The 14,660-nt window shown below is 37.7% G+C and overlaps 1 protein-coding gene across 1 annotated transcript; it reads right to left on the bottom strand.

Annotated features, from left to right (window-relative positions):
* Positions 1 to 6,845: 6,845 nt before the first annotated feature.
* On the bottom strand, positions 6,846 to 13,424 carry LOC140164370 (uncharacterized). The gene is made up of 5 exons (XM_072187650.1): positions 13,403 to 13,424; positions 12,606 to 12,797; positions 11,274 to 11,468; positions 10,187 to 10,268; positions 6,846 to 9,985 (listed from the first exon to the last, which is right to left on the bottom strand). The coding sequence occupies exons 1-5, from the start codon at positions 13,422 to 13,424 to the stop codon at positions 9,535 to 9,537; spliced, it is 942 nt and encodes a 313-aa protein (XP_072043751.1). The 3' UTR covers positions 6,846 to 9,534.
* Between the last annotated feature and the right edge of the window lie 1,236 nt (positions 13,425 to 14,660).

Below are 14,660 nucleotides of genomic sequence, written 5' to 3' on the forward strand. Positions count from 1 at the left end.
AAAGGGTATAAAATTTGATGAAAGCTCCGTTTAATCATTTGACATTGGAAACATAAAACCAATTGTATATCTTAACCCCTAAATGGCAACTTGGTCAAGTCCTCAAATATCTAATTGATTGATATAGCAGCCAGGCCGCAGCAAAAGTATATCTGGTTATTGGTACTATTGGTAGTTAAAAAAAAAAATAAAATCATTTTTTTTTATCATAGGGCTAGCAAAATGGGATATTCCAGAAAATAGATGCACACCTATTTCCGGACTTTTTGTCCAATCGTGACTGTTGGAATTCCAGGCATTTAAAGTGTCCAAAGGTAAAAAAATCCGGCAGAAAAATAGATCAAATTCAGAAATCCTCAATTTGAGAGCTCATTTTGGAAATTTCCGGGATTTTTCCTTTATTTAATTGGATCTCCAAGCTTTTTCAAGTGACATGGCAACTGGAATTCCAGTCGTTTTCAGAAAGCACTGAGACTTGGAAATCCAGACATTTCTTTGATCGAAAATATACTTCTCTATAATAGGTGTGCATTTATTTTCTGGAACAGCCCAACGCAAAGTTGGGTAGGCCTATGTGACCGCGATAATATAATAATAATAATAATAATAATAATAATAATAATAATAATAATGCATTTATAATGCGCCATCTATCTAGACAACCTATTCCGAGGCGCAAACATTGAACAATTAAAAATTAACACACAATTATTAAAAAAAAACAGTCACATATAGAAATCAATTGTCATAAGCAATCTTAAACAGATGAGTTTTTAAAGTCTTTTTGAAAATATCAAGTGAATCACATATACGCAGATTTAAAGGAAGCAAGTTCCAAAGAGCAGGTGCACAAGATAATAATCATGTCGTGATCAGGCCAATAAAGGAAATGATTGCGCCGGGATTTTGACCATGTAATAATTTCATAAATAGAGATAATTTTTGCAGATGAACTGATTTGCTGTCCCTCATCAAACCTGAGACGAATATACCTACATTCGTCTCAGCTCAAACGGCAAGGTTGTTTAAGTTTCCATGGTTGAAATCAGGTTAAAACCGATCAAAACATGCTTTAAATCGGTCAAAACATTTTGCTTGAGATCTCATAATTTACTTTAAACTGTTCTGTACACACTTAAAAAAAAAAAAAAAAAAAATCCATTTCATTCGTGTATTTTAGATTAAATATATCTGAAGATTTAGATTTAATTATTTTTGTGACCAAGTCATACTACTGACGTTAACACAGCGACGTTAACTAGGCAAATCCCCATACTTTTAACGTAGGCTATTTGTAGAGGTCACGCGTCAATGGTAAGAGCACTGTGTATTGTGTATAGGAAAACGGACAGTAACTGCAGTATGTCAGGAATATTTAAAAGGCACCTATAGGCCCCTAGGCCTAAAGAAGTTATTCATTGGTAGAACCCCAGCGCTGTCACCTTCGGAGCCTTATTTCCGGGGGGGTGGGGAGGTACTCGACGTGAGAAACGGGGATGTGTGGACAACAGTTCGAAACTAGTGGTCTTTCGATGAGAGCTGAGACTGGGGAAAATTTTACCAAGGGGTCATTCAGTGAAACTGGGAAAAAATCCTTGGGTCAAAATATAAAAGTTGATAGGGCCTTCCTACAAAATTTTCAAAAAAATTTCGGCCCCCCCCTTTTCAGACCTCAACAATTTCAGGACCCCCCTTTTTGACATGAAAATTATGGGTCAACCCCATAGAAAAGCATAAGAAATTCCATTTTCCCAGGAAAATTTGTGGTCATTTTTTTCAGGCCCCCCCTTAGGAAGGTCAAATTTTTTCAGGCCCCCCCTTTTTGCATCAGGCCGCCCCCTAACAAATGTTTGTGAGTGGTCCCTAATAATTATTTCACCTTTTCACTCCATTGTAAATTAGTTTCCTCTTGTGAAGGTGGCTTGGGAAGTAGCTACTTGAACTGTGTAAATAGGTAAACAATGTTTTATTTTGTATTGGCCTGAATTCCATATATGGAGGGCGCACCACAGTCTCGTACGCTAACTACGAAATGTGCTGTAGTATAGTATAGGAAAAGTTGGCAAAGGGTACGTTGAAGAGTTTGTTCAGGATAGACTACCGTAAAAAACCCACAAGATGTCGGCTGGGCGCCGTGGCGTGCGTCTGTAATCCAGCTACTTGGAGGCCAGGGTTGGTGGATCGTTTGAGCTCGGGAGCCCTGTTGGTCGTTGCTCTATGGCGATCGGGCGTCCGCACTAAGCTCGGCATCGATATGGTTGGCTCGGCGGAGGCTAGGACAACCAGGTTGTCTAAGGAGGGACGAATCGGCCCAGGGCGGAAACGCAGCAGGCAAAAGTCCCCATGTGGAGCAGTAGTGGGATTGCGCTCGTGAATAGGTAGCGGCTAGCAGCCCGGACAACATAGCGGGACCCAATCCTCTTTTTGCTATAAATTCACCCCCCCCCTTTTTTTTTCTTCCCTCTTTTTAAAACACGAGTTATCCTTTGCAACTGAAATTACTCTTCTGTTTTCAATTTCCAATGTTTTTGCTCATTTTTTCCCTCCACGTTTCATTTTATAGGCCTATTTGCATTTTTCTGAGGCCCGGAACTGAGGCTCTCAATTGGGCTAAGATATGCAGTAAGTAGGGCCAACCTATAATGTATTCAATGATTTGCTCGATCATTCCACAGATCCTGGAAAGATCCAGGATCTGTGATCATTCAGAAAATTGTAAAAATCATCCAAATTCAGTTTTTGGCACCTTTGTTAGTAGTAGGGCTGTAGTTCTAATGGGCTAAACATATCATGCATTTCTATTTGAGACTTATTAGTCCAAATGAAGCCATGCTTTGCTATTGACGTGCCAATGCGTCGCGCATAGGCAATATTTGCAATTTTACCATTGGACCCTCAAAACACGGTGTCTTCGTTTGTCATGCTAAAAAAAAAAGCTTTTTTTTAAATTTTAATATGATTTGTTTTTTAAATTTTAGGGGCGTGTCTCCCCGTCCCGCTTCCGTGTGAAATTGAATTGTTTTCTTTGTTGAAACTGAATTGATTTCTTTGTGAATTAGGGACCGTTCACAAACACTTGTTAGGGCAGGCCTGATGCAAAAACAAATTTCATCGCAAAATTTTTTCAGGGCCCCCCTTTTGAGACCTCAAAAATTTTTTGACATGAAAATTATGGGTCAACCCGGGGGGTCAACCCCATATAAAAAGCATATAAACTCAATTTTCCCAGGAAAATTTGTGGTATTTTTTTTCAGCCTCCCCCGTTAGGAGGGTCAGAATTTTTAAGGGGCCCCCTTTTTGCATCAGCCCCCCCTAACAAGTAGGCCCTACAGTGTTTGTGAACGGTCCCTTAATATGTCAATATTAAATTACCTATACTTTTAACAGTATTTCTGTCACAATTTCACAAATAGGGTAACTTAAATAATACCGGGTATATTTACAGGGTTTCAAGAGCTATTAAAAAATAAAAATAAGACAACTTAGCTTAATAATGTGGTCACGGGAGGGGGGAGGGGCATATTGTGATGTGCCCTGAGTAATTTAATTGGATGATTTATCTGTGATTACGATTTTGCGTTTGCGAGTTGTGCATGATAAATGTGTATTATAGGCCTATAGACTACACTGTAACCAGTGGTATAAAAATCTCAACTTAGGAAAGTGGCGGGGGGTGGGGGGGGGGGGAGCTGGGGGGTTATGATGTGGATCACGAAATGCCCTTTTAAGAAGATCTGTGGCGGTAAAATTTTCTCTACAAGCCGATTTTCGTATACGGGGACCATATTTACCCCCAGACAGGGGGTCATATTACCCCATGCGTGTTATTGATACCTCTAAATGACTCTGCTGCACATGACATGACACTATGCGTCAAAAACTTTTGGCGTCTTTTTAAAATTTTATTTGTAGCTCTTAGTTTATAGCACATGAAATTTCCCACGAGTCATGTAGTAGGGCCAATACATTAACTTTGTTGCTTTAGAAATATTATCATGTTGCACAAGTTTATCCCAAAAGCATATGACGCAATTAGGAAAGGGGAACAATTGTACTAAAAAAACTTGCAGGAATACTTTCAACTACCATGCCCTTCTATAATATCAGAGCGGCAAAGAGAAAGGGGAAGTGCATGATATATTATTGTTTTGTATAAAAACTATCACCACTAACCATTGAAAGTAAGCCGGAAGTAAAGCCTAAATTATTGTTCATTTTGAAAAGCTGAGTTTGAATTCTATATTTTTAAAAGAACTAGTAATTGAGCAAACTAGAAATAAAGCATTGGTGATTATAAACCAGTGCTAAATAAATACAAATATCAATCGTTTTTGGAAAATTGTTTTAAACTTTATTCCTCTCAGCATGATCAGTGATCCAAATAAAAGTATACAAATATTTTTAGCAATATCTTAGACTACCCCGTAGTACACTTGCCCATTGTGCATACTCTGGAATCCGGATATTGTATTTAAGCTTAAAACTCTGATTTAATTAATGTGTGCACAATTGATAGATTTTCACATTCTGATCTTTTCAGTCACCCTATACTCCCTCTGTTTGTTAGCTTCCCAAGTGGACTACTGACTTTGGATTGCAGTTTACATGTTTAACACGGCTGTCTATGAGCTTCTATGGATGAGATTGTCGGAAATCTGGCCTACTAAAATTGGCCATGATGTAAGGGGCTGTGCAATAATTATCAGCCCCCCCGGGGGGGTAAAATTTCCGAACAGCTCGCCAAAAATCGCTTGCCCCCCTCTCGGCCCGCCAAAAATCGCTTGCCCCCCCCTCTCGGCCTGCCAAAATTTCTTTGCCCCCCCCCCCTTGAACATGCCAAATTTTGGGATCCCCAATTCCAATCTTTAAATGGTCTAGATGTATGTTGCGAGCGTAGCGAGCAGGAAAATTTGCATATTGAAGCGTTTCCGTACCGTTTTCCTAAGCCTTTTTAGAGCGTTTTATTAAAAAGGCACCCCGTGAATGCGTGCCAAAATTGCTTGCCCCCCCTCTCGGCTTGCCAAAATTGCTTGCCCCCCTTTCGGCTCGCCAAAAATTTCTTGCCCCCCCCAATTTTACCCTCCCCCAGGGCTCATAATTATTGCACAGCCCCTAATGCATCTTTAAATGGATCTGGCTTGTGATTGGTCGCCAAGATCTCGTTATGGTTTAAATCCTCCGGGTACCTGTCATTACCATTAATAACTACATGGTACACAAGTATGCGGCCTTTGTGTTGTGAAATTGCATGAACGCGTCAGTAAGTGCATGAGCGCGTCTTGTATTTGCTTGCGGTTAAATTTGATTGATAAACAAGTATGATGGACAGTGTGAGTGTTAGGGACTTTGCCCGTTCAAAATCCCGTTTAAAATTGAAAGTCCATAGTCGATTTTTAACCTGGAATTTCGCAATTAATAAACTAGCAGATTCTAAAATCAGAATTGTTCAGTATTGAAGTGCCAATACAATTATGACATTATGATATGTTGCATTCAATAATATAAGCCTACGTACACTTTACTTTTACTGTCACTAATAATAATTATATAAACTTTTTCATAACAATTTTATACTAGTATTTTGATGTAGGCCTAATAAATATCAGTATAATTTCGAGTTCAACTGCATGAATGCTTTCATCATGATTAACATTAATAACATGCTTTTATTTATCAAAAATAGCAATATCTTGAAACTGAAGAAGACATAATCAGGAAGTTTTAAAATTAAAAAAAAAATGCAAAAAAGAAGAAAACAGCAGTGTTGTTGACAAATAAGAGCTCCATTGAATGACATGTTCAGTACATACATACTCCTTCAGCATACTGTTAAATGTTACCCTTTAGCATGCTAAGCTCCCAAACAGGGAGCCATTGTGCACTTTTAAGTAGAAGCATGACACATGAAGTACAAGTACAAGGTGCAGTGTTGATTTCAAGACGCGGAGTCATTTTGGATTTGACCCTTGGTGACCGCTAGAGGTCACGAAAGGTCATACAAGGGTAAAAAATTGAAAATTCTCCGATCTTGTTGAGAGACATACCAAATTACTCGTTTGATCACAAGAATTAAAACAATGCATATATAGTTTGTGCTATCTATGATCTGCCGTTATGGATTTATCGTACAAATAAAACATTTTTAGGTAAAATGTCACTTTGTTGGTTGTACATGGGTAAAAATTTCAACTTGCTCCAATTTTGAAAAATAAAATGGTGGCAAATTGTTCGTATAGTTGACAGGAATCAGAAAAAGAATATAGTTTTGCCTATGTACTGCGTTCAGCTACCGAGATAGAGGGCAATCTAGGTCAAAGGCCATTGGGCACAGTGTCGACTTCCTATACGATAAATATAAATTTAATACTCCGTTGGTGAGCGACGTGCGAGTGGTATTTTACCGAACGCAAGAAAAGGAGTTCTATCTGATTGGCTAGCAATCGATCGCTTAGGTCGCTTAGTAGTCAACTACAAACTCAAAACTGAGCAATGTATTGAAATCGATATTCTATTATTGCCGTAGATAAAGAGAGTGATAGTGTGTCAATAATGTACATTGTATCGCAGCTGGATTTCACATGCATTCCTTTATATTATTATTTCTCAAAGAGTTGAATATGATCACAATTTTTACCCAGGATTTCAAATTTTTACCCGCAAATTGCAGTTAAACATATCCACAGCAAAATACCGGTCCTCACTAATTAGTGTATTTAATTTCCAGTTAGTGTATTTAAGATAAAACCTGACAACAAATAAAATTTTCTTGCAATAGAAATAGGTATCATATGGGATACTGATATGGTAGGCCGCAACCGCCACAACGTGAAGCTGCTACGCTGACTTTTTGCTCCGTGGAGCCAAATTGACCAATCATGATCATGTTAGAGTTTTTCATTACTCGGAGGTAAAACTGACCAATTAAGTACGACTTACTCATTACGTGAAGCGAATTTATTCATTAAGAATTTGCCAGACGAGCGTCACGTAGTTGCAAGATATCCTCGGTCACGAAAGTTATGATTCAAAAAGTAGTTTATGAAAAGTACGAACTGACTTATTATTAAGATGGACATGCACTCATAAGAAACTCATACAGTATTGTACATAACTATATAGCTAGGCAGAGTGGTGGTAAACTATGCACACAGTTCTGCGATCTGCAGTGTATCGCCGGGAGCTAATTTGTATAACTTGCGCGGTGTCCCTGCGGAATCAAACTGCAAACCAGTTCGGATTTACTTTATATACTAGTAGTATAAGCCATACATACTGTAGTTACTGTCCGTTTTCCTATACACAATACTCAGTGCGCTCACCATTGACGCGTGACCTCTACAAATAGTGTATGTTAGAAGTATAGGCCATTGCCTAGTTGACGTCACTGTGTAAAAAATAACCGGCCAATATTTAAAGTATTCTCTGAAATTCTAGAAAATATAGTTTTGTAACATGTCCTAAATTTTTAGCTAATTTAGGTGTTTGGAAATATTGGTACTTTTGTACCAAAAAATTTGAAGAAATTATTTCTAAGTCATTAAGCTTCTCATTTTCAAGAACGCTGGTTAACAATAAGCAGACTATTGTCTCATTTCGTAAACAAAAGCCCACAGTATTGTTACCTTGCGTTCGCTTTATAATCGTTCACCCAACTGAAACTATAATACCAGCTCATTGCTCATTGCACAGGTAAAACAGACACAAGTGCAGTGTGTATTTAACCAGAGAAGATCTGATGTAACATAGTTGAGCTGTTTTCATTGAGTGTTATCTTGGTTTAATAGCTTTTAATAGGGTTTAAGTCCTTCAAAGGTCGTGGTGAGTTCTACTGTAGACATGACAGCATCATGATTATTTTAAAGTCAACAACATTCAACAATATGATCACCGTGATAGTATGAGAGTATCAGTACCGTGGGTGTCAGTGATCCTGGCCTGACACAGTAGACAAACAAACAAACAAACAAACAAACACGCCACACACATGACACATGCATGCAAGGTAACATTGACTATACACTAATCAAACAATGGTATTGATCCTGTACAACTGGTCGTGGTTTATTTACAATCGATTCATTTAAAATCCCCATAGTAAACATTAATTTTGGAAGAGTTTTCTCTCTCTGGAACGAGGATGCATCCACTGGCTCCGCGTAATGAAAAGATCTAACATGATTGGTCAATTTAGCTCCGCGAAGCGAAAAGTAAGCTACGCGTAGCAGCTCCACGTTGTGGCGGTTACGGCCAGCCATATATTGATCATGCGAAAATCGTAAAACATAGAATAGAAACAGTGTGGCAGGCTCTCAAAATCTCAAATTGTATGCTTAGCCTGAGTCGCACGGCCTATCTCGAAGAAAATCACCATGCGTAGTTGTTGAAAAACGTGAGGATTCATCGTACTATCACGGCAATTTTTAACACGAAGATATAGGGATGATGACGGTGTGTTGGGTGTACTATAGGGTCACTTTTGATCTTTGTTACCATTGAGGCATATTGACCTTGACTTATTTTACTAGGTAAAGAAATATCGAAGGTGGTGCAATCCTATCCTTATTTGAATTGATTTATCAAAACGAAAATTTTGACACCTCTTTTGGCAAAATCGGAGCACTTTGATGTTTTTGACCCCCGTATAAGCCAAAAACGTGACCTTTGACCTTTTTGGTTATAATTCAAGAACGGTACGTCCTATATAGGTCAAACTATACATTTTCTGAATCCTTGTGACTAGAGGAATACGAGTACATTGGAATGGTTGGTAACACAATTTTAACACAACTTTGAAATTTTACCCTGTGTAAAGTTCGATGACTTGCTATCAGGCATTTTTGTGTAGCCCATGATGTCATCTACCTATGGTAAAGTGCAGCTTTGACCCCCACCCCAAGTGGTACCGTCCAACCCCCGAGCTCACACACTAACTTGAAAGGTCCGCCGTACACCCGCCCGTAGAACAGGGTTTTTTGTCACTAAATATAAAAATTACGGCACTGACTCTCACAGGGCCTTTATTCTCATAAGTGTGGTCTCACTGGTCTGCTTCCCTTAAACTCTCACTCATTACTTGACTTGCTACGCACCCACGTCCAAGAATAACGTCTAAAAGGGTATGTTTTTCACCACACAGCGTCGTCAACATCTTTTTGAAAAAGGGGTACTTTTTCAGAAGGCATCGCCATTTAGGGGTCCTTTTTAAGCCAAATCCTTAGACGTTTAGGGTTTATATTTCTCAGTTGACGCCATTTTATAGGGTATGGTTTTTGCATGACGCCATTTAGGGTAGGATATTGCATTATGTGAAAATTCGCCATTAAGGGTGCATTTCATAGGTGGTCGGACGCGGGTGGGTAGCACTTTTGTGTGAGAGTGACTCCAGACTCCCCCGGGCACATGCCGGGCCCTTACATACTCCAGGTTTAGTGGGAATAGATCGGAATTCGCAAACAAAGTGTATTATATTCTTCTTCTCATTTTTTACCCTGTTTACGACATCTGTAGCTAACTAGCTACCTGTGTTCATCTATGTTACTTATCCATACTATACAAGCTATTTTCTTCCCAACCCTCTTCATTCTTTGCATTGCCATCAAAAGAAATATATGCCACATTGTCCTCCCATCCTTCCCCATTATCATCATCAGCAGAATCTTGCTGTTGCTGGCGTGTAAATTGGTCCGACGTAGCGTAGTACAAACTATTTTCTTGTGTGTCGTTGTTATCGGTACCCTTTGTGGTAGGATGATCTTTTGGGCTGTGTTTTTGATCAATATCATCGGCATCAGCATATATTATTATGTATGAGTCGTCATTAGGGGAAGATTCAGGGATGGGGCCATTTTTGTCAGGCTGAGACAGGTTGGTTGAAGTTACACATGCGTATTCAGGTTGATGTTGGTTGCTGTAAATGACATCTTGTTGAGTACCACTTGATACCAAGTTAATATCTTTAGGTGATGTTGATTGTTGTTTCTTTAATCTGTAAAGATATATAAAACGCAAAAGTAATAAAAAGCATGTTTCGTTTTCAATTATTATAAAGAAGGAACATAATATAGGCCTGTATTAAATCGAAGAATGATCCTGGAAATATTTCATGATTTTATACATTGTTAACAAAATTATCGAATAAGTGTAAATGAACGTTTATCATCGTGATAAAAACAATGAAAGCAATTACCTTGATTTTATGAGAAAGAGAAACAGGAGCAATATCAAAATTAAAACTAGGAGACAACCCACAACTGAACCTGCAATTACACCTGTAAAAATAGATACGTAACGTAAAATATGTGAAAAATACTTGCCTCGTTGAATTGGGATCACTGAAAACATCTTTCAGGTATATAAAAGTAGTAATCATGGTAATGAAGAAGAACATAATCATGATCAACAAATACTCTATATAACAAGCCGAAAACAGAGCAAATCATATAATAAGCGAAAAGAACACAGTTAAGTTTGTCGTACTGACATCCGTCCACATAATTTATATATTAACAAGAGTATTAGGACATACAACAAGAGTATGAGGAATGTTGAGCTTCGGCTCAGGCTCTGAGCCTCCTGTGAAATGATTATGTTTTGTGATTGAGTCGACATTAAACTTTTGAACACTGCCAACGTATCATCCACATATCTGAGCCATAAAAAGGACACGCAGAAAAGTCAAGAACACTATCAAATGTATCCGGAATAGCTATCACATGATTTGCAGGACCAATCATAGCGGTTCCTTCACATTGCTGAAAGGCAAAATGCGTGGTACTTAAACCGAGTGTCTGTCCAGACCATTGTCATCTAACGGTTATGTAATTTGTTTGTAGAATCCCGCTTGCAACGTGCATCAATTTTCACAGAAGTGCTGGTGAGTGATAACGTTTTCAAGACTAATCAGTCTTCAAGTATAATCAGGTTCACCAATTAAAAGTCAAATTCATGAAAGTGTGAAAAATGATTCAGACCCCATATTTTCAGACCTGTGAAAGCCACCTTGTTTCTGCTTTCATGACCGGGAGCCCAACCCAGAGGCTGTGGTCAAATTGGTACTATTTTGTAAAGACTTCATCAAATTCAAAGCTTTTGATAATACAACTCAAATCCCACTCTAGAGGGAATGGTACTTTAAATAATATCAAAGATTGGAAGCAGTATGACGTAGAGCAGCAAAAGCATTGCATCGTCATTATGATAGCCAAGTTCCATTTAAAATCATTGAAGGTGTACATAAAATCAAAAATTAATCTATAATGAATACCTACCTATACCTGTTGAAAGGCCAGCTTGTTGCGGGTTTCGAGACCCATCCATTGGTATAGCATGGGTTGATCTTTGTCTAGTAGGTGGTTCTTGTGACACTTTCTTGCTCTGTGATACACCAGTCCACAGTTCACTGTATGGATTTGATGAAGCGAGTGATGCAGACGAGATCAAAGCAGTAGATGGTGGTGAGTGTAATAAAGCTACAATGAAAATGACAAATTAAGATTTAAAATTAAGATTACATTTAACTCTGGTCAACCAGACATCTATTTTGTGTCGCAACTGTTGTAGGATGTGATGCAAATGACCTTGAGCCCCGGTAACTTCCGGCATAGATGTCAATCGACGAGGAATGTCTTGTATGATTCTGTCCCAGCCGTGGGAAAGTTTTGCCCGGACTCCTCCACTGCAGTTGGGGGATATGGTTGCTCAGCCCTCACTCAGATCGCCTTTTTCACACCTGGCTCAAACCATCAATGCTCACGATTCAAACGTTTTCATGGCTTGAACAGAATCATAAAGGACATTCCTCGCAGAGGTTACAGTACTCAAGGTCATTTACATCACAACCCAGCTGAAGATTGAATGTTTCAGTCGCGACGTTGTTTTGTCCGTAAACAAAAATATGTATGTCTGGTTAACCATTTACCAGATTTAAATTAAAGCTTAATTTCAACTTACCCAGATAAATTTGGTTTATATCATGATCGATTGGACAAATATTAATTATGATTTAGTTGATAGGACATGTCATATTTACACTTTTGTTGGAGGGAGGGTCGGATTTACCATGGGCCCCAAATCACGTGATCCAGCGCGACCTAGTGCTTTACACGCGATATTGACGCAAACGTCGGCAAGTGTGAAAGAATCTACTGAGAACTGTTTTGTGGTTGAATTCCACATTATCCAGAAGTTCAAGTTCTACAAATGTGCCATTTTCATTGGAAAGTTTGGAGTTCATATTCTTTATACTATTTTCAAAAGGGAAAAAGTACAAATCATCGGGCTTCATCGTCAGCTACCCACCTAGCCTCCACACCTCCCCGGGCACCCGCTACACTCGAGGTTAATGATCGGCCGAGAGTAACTTTAACGTGGTAGCCTTTTCACAAAAATAGGTGCAAATAATGGTCGGGCGATTATGCAAAGTTATTTGGGAGTTTATTTTATATGCAATAATATTTAGCGCTGTGGATAGGTAACACGAAGCGGGGCTTTGAAAGCTTTTGCAGAATATAACTTTTGAGGGCAATGTTGCGAAAATTTAATTGTACCCTTAAATGACTAATCGTGATGTGATCTATCGTTGTCGATAGATTGACCAATTCTCTTACATTCACATTGTGGCGGTTCATCACTCCATGTACAATGATCCGGTGTGTTTCCCAGCACACACTGTAATGTTGTTTCACCTATAAGTACATAGTCAGGATCACACACAAATGTCACCCACTTTCCAAAAGAGAAATCTTGCTCCACTGTAGAACCGTGTGGTGGTGATGGATCGCTACATTTTCCTCCAAGTACTAGAGATGAGAACAATTAAATGTTCAACTTGATCAGGCCCGTAACCAGGTTTTTTTTTTTTTTTTTTTGGGGGAGGGCTGATTTGGAAAAAGTAGACTTTTTTTTTTTGACCAAAAGGCATAAAAACCCTATATTTCGCTCGCGTTGGGTCAAAAAGGGGACTTCTTGGGCCTATGACGATTTTTTTTGGGCCTGAACTTGATATCAAGGTCATAGCACAAATTTGTTGTCAAAGATCGATACATATTAAGCATGTTACGTATTAAGTATGTCCCTCGATTCCTCGGTTAGTACAAAACATGGCTTCCGTCTAAATAGCATTCTTTCGTGTTTCGGCTTTATAGAGTCCAAGGACAAAAATATATTATAATAATAATAATAATAATAATAACAATAATAATAATAATAATAATAATAATAATAATAATAATAATAATAATAATGATAATAATAATGCTATGTACTAAATACTAATAATAATAATGCAAAATTAAAGCACATTGTGAAAGTCACGTTCAATAATGTTTAAAACAAATCCAACTCGACAGTAAATAGATCTTTTTAAACTGGAATTTAAAGTGGTCTAGATATAGAAAAATCTTACGCTTACAGTCATAGATAGACATTCTCCATCTTCCGCCGCATATCTCATCTGGATTTCCTCTACACGTCATATCACATTCATTGTCCCGTTTCCTTCCCACTCTTGTATAGTCTCTGCTTTCAATGCCACAAAAACATTCGGTTGAGAACTGAACACCAGCATATCGCATGGTCGTAGTTTGATTGAGGCAGAAATCAGCACACATCTTTACTGTCATCATGTTATTGCTATAAAGCTTTGGCATTGCATCAGGTAGAACTCTATATTCATCGTCTACATAACACCCTAGGTATCCAGGTACTTTAAAAAAAGAGGGGAAAAGATGTAAATGAAAATCACAAAAGATTTTTATTTACTTTACAATTATTTATTTTATTACACTCTGCATAATATGGTACGTTGTATTAAATATAAGTAAATATGTAGTAAAATGACAATAAAGTAATGATAAAATTAGTCACATCTAATTTAGATGAACAACATTGATAGAGTCGTGTAATCGAGACCGAAGGTTGAAAGCTGCCTACGCCTTAAACACCTGCAAGCAGGTACCCAAAGCAGACTTCCTCATCATTAAAAACGGAAATAAATTTAGCTTTATTATGATTCAGCACTTCAGATTTTTAAGGGGACAAATATGAGGCAGATCTTTGAAATGAAATATTGAATAGCCTTAAATTAGTGATGATTTTATCACTCATAAAAAGATCAGGATATTTCAGGTGTAGTAAATGGGGCGTTTAAATAATAAAGACTCTTTGCATCGCTGTGCCAATTTTGTGAAATCTCTTCACTCTTCATGCATTATAATCTCATTTAAATCAACACACCTTTTTTTTAAATGCTTGGTTGCAATTAACTTGGTATTTTTTAAATGTTTATTATTTAAGTCAACAAAATTCGTTTCAATGTACGACATCATCTGGTGTAAATTTAAGATGTAATTTTTTAAGTGACAAAAGTTTTGTACTTTTTAGTTGCATATTTAAGTTTGTACCTTTAAGTCCTACTTTTATAAAGCGCCAAATTCAATCATTTACTTAAACCTTTTATGTTATGTGATAAATAAATAAATAAATAAATAAATAAATAAATAAATAAATAAATAAATAAATAAATAAATAAATAAATAAATAAATAAATAATGAAATAAAATAATTGGTTTTTTTACAGCTTACCAGTGCAAATAACACCCGCATCGTTGCCGTTAGAACATTGGGTTTCATCATCCAGCCCATTCGAAAAAGTACATTCAAAA

Source organism: Amphiura filiformis, chromosome 1, assembly GCF_039555335.1.
Source record: "Amphiura filiformis chromosome 1, Afil_fr2py, whole genome shotgun sequence".
NCBI classification, from domain to species: domain Eukaryota; kingdom Metazoa; phylum Echinodermata; class Ophiuroidea; order Amphilepidida; family Amphiuridae; genus Amphiura; species Amphiura filiformis.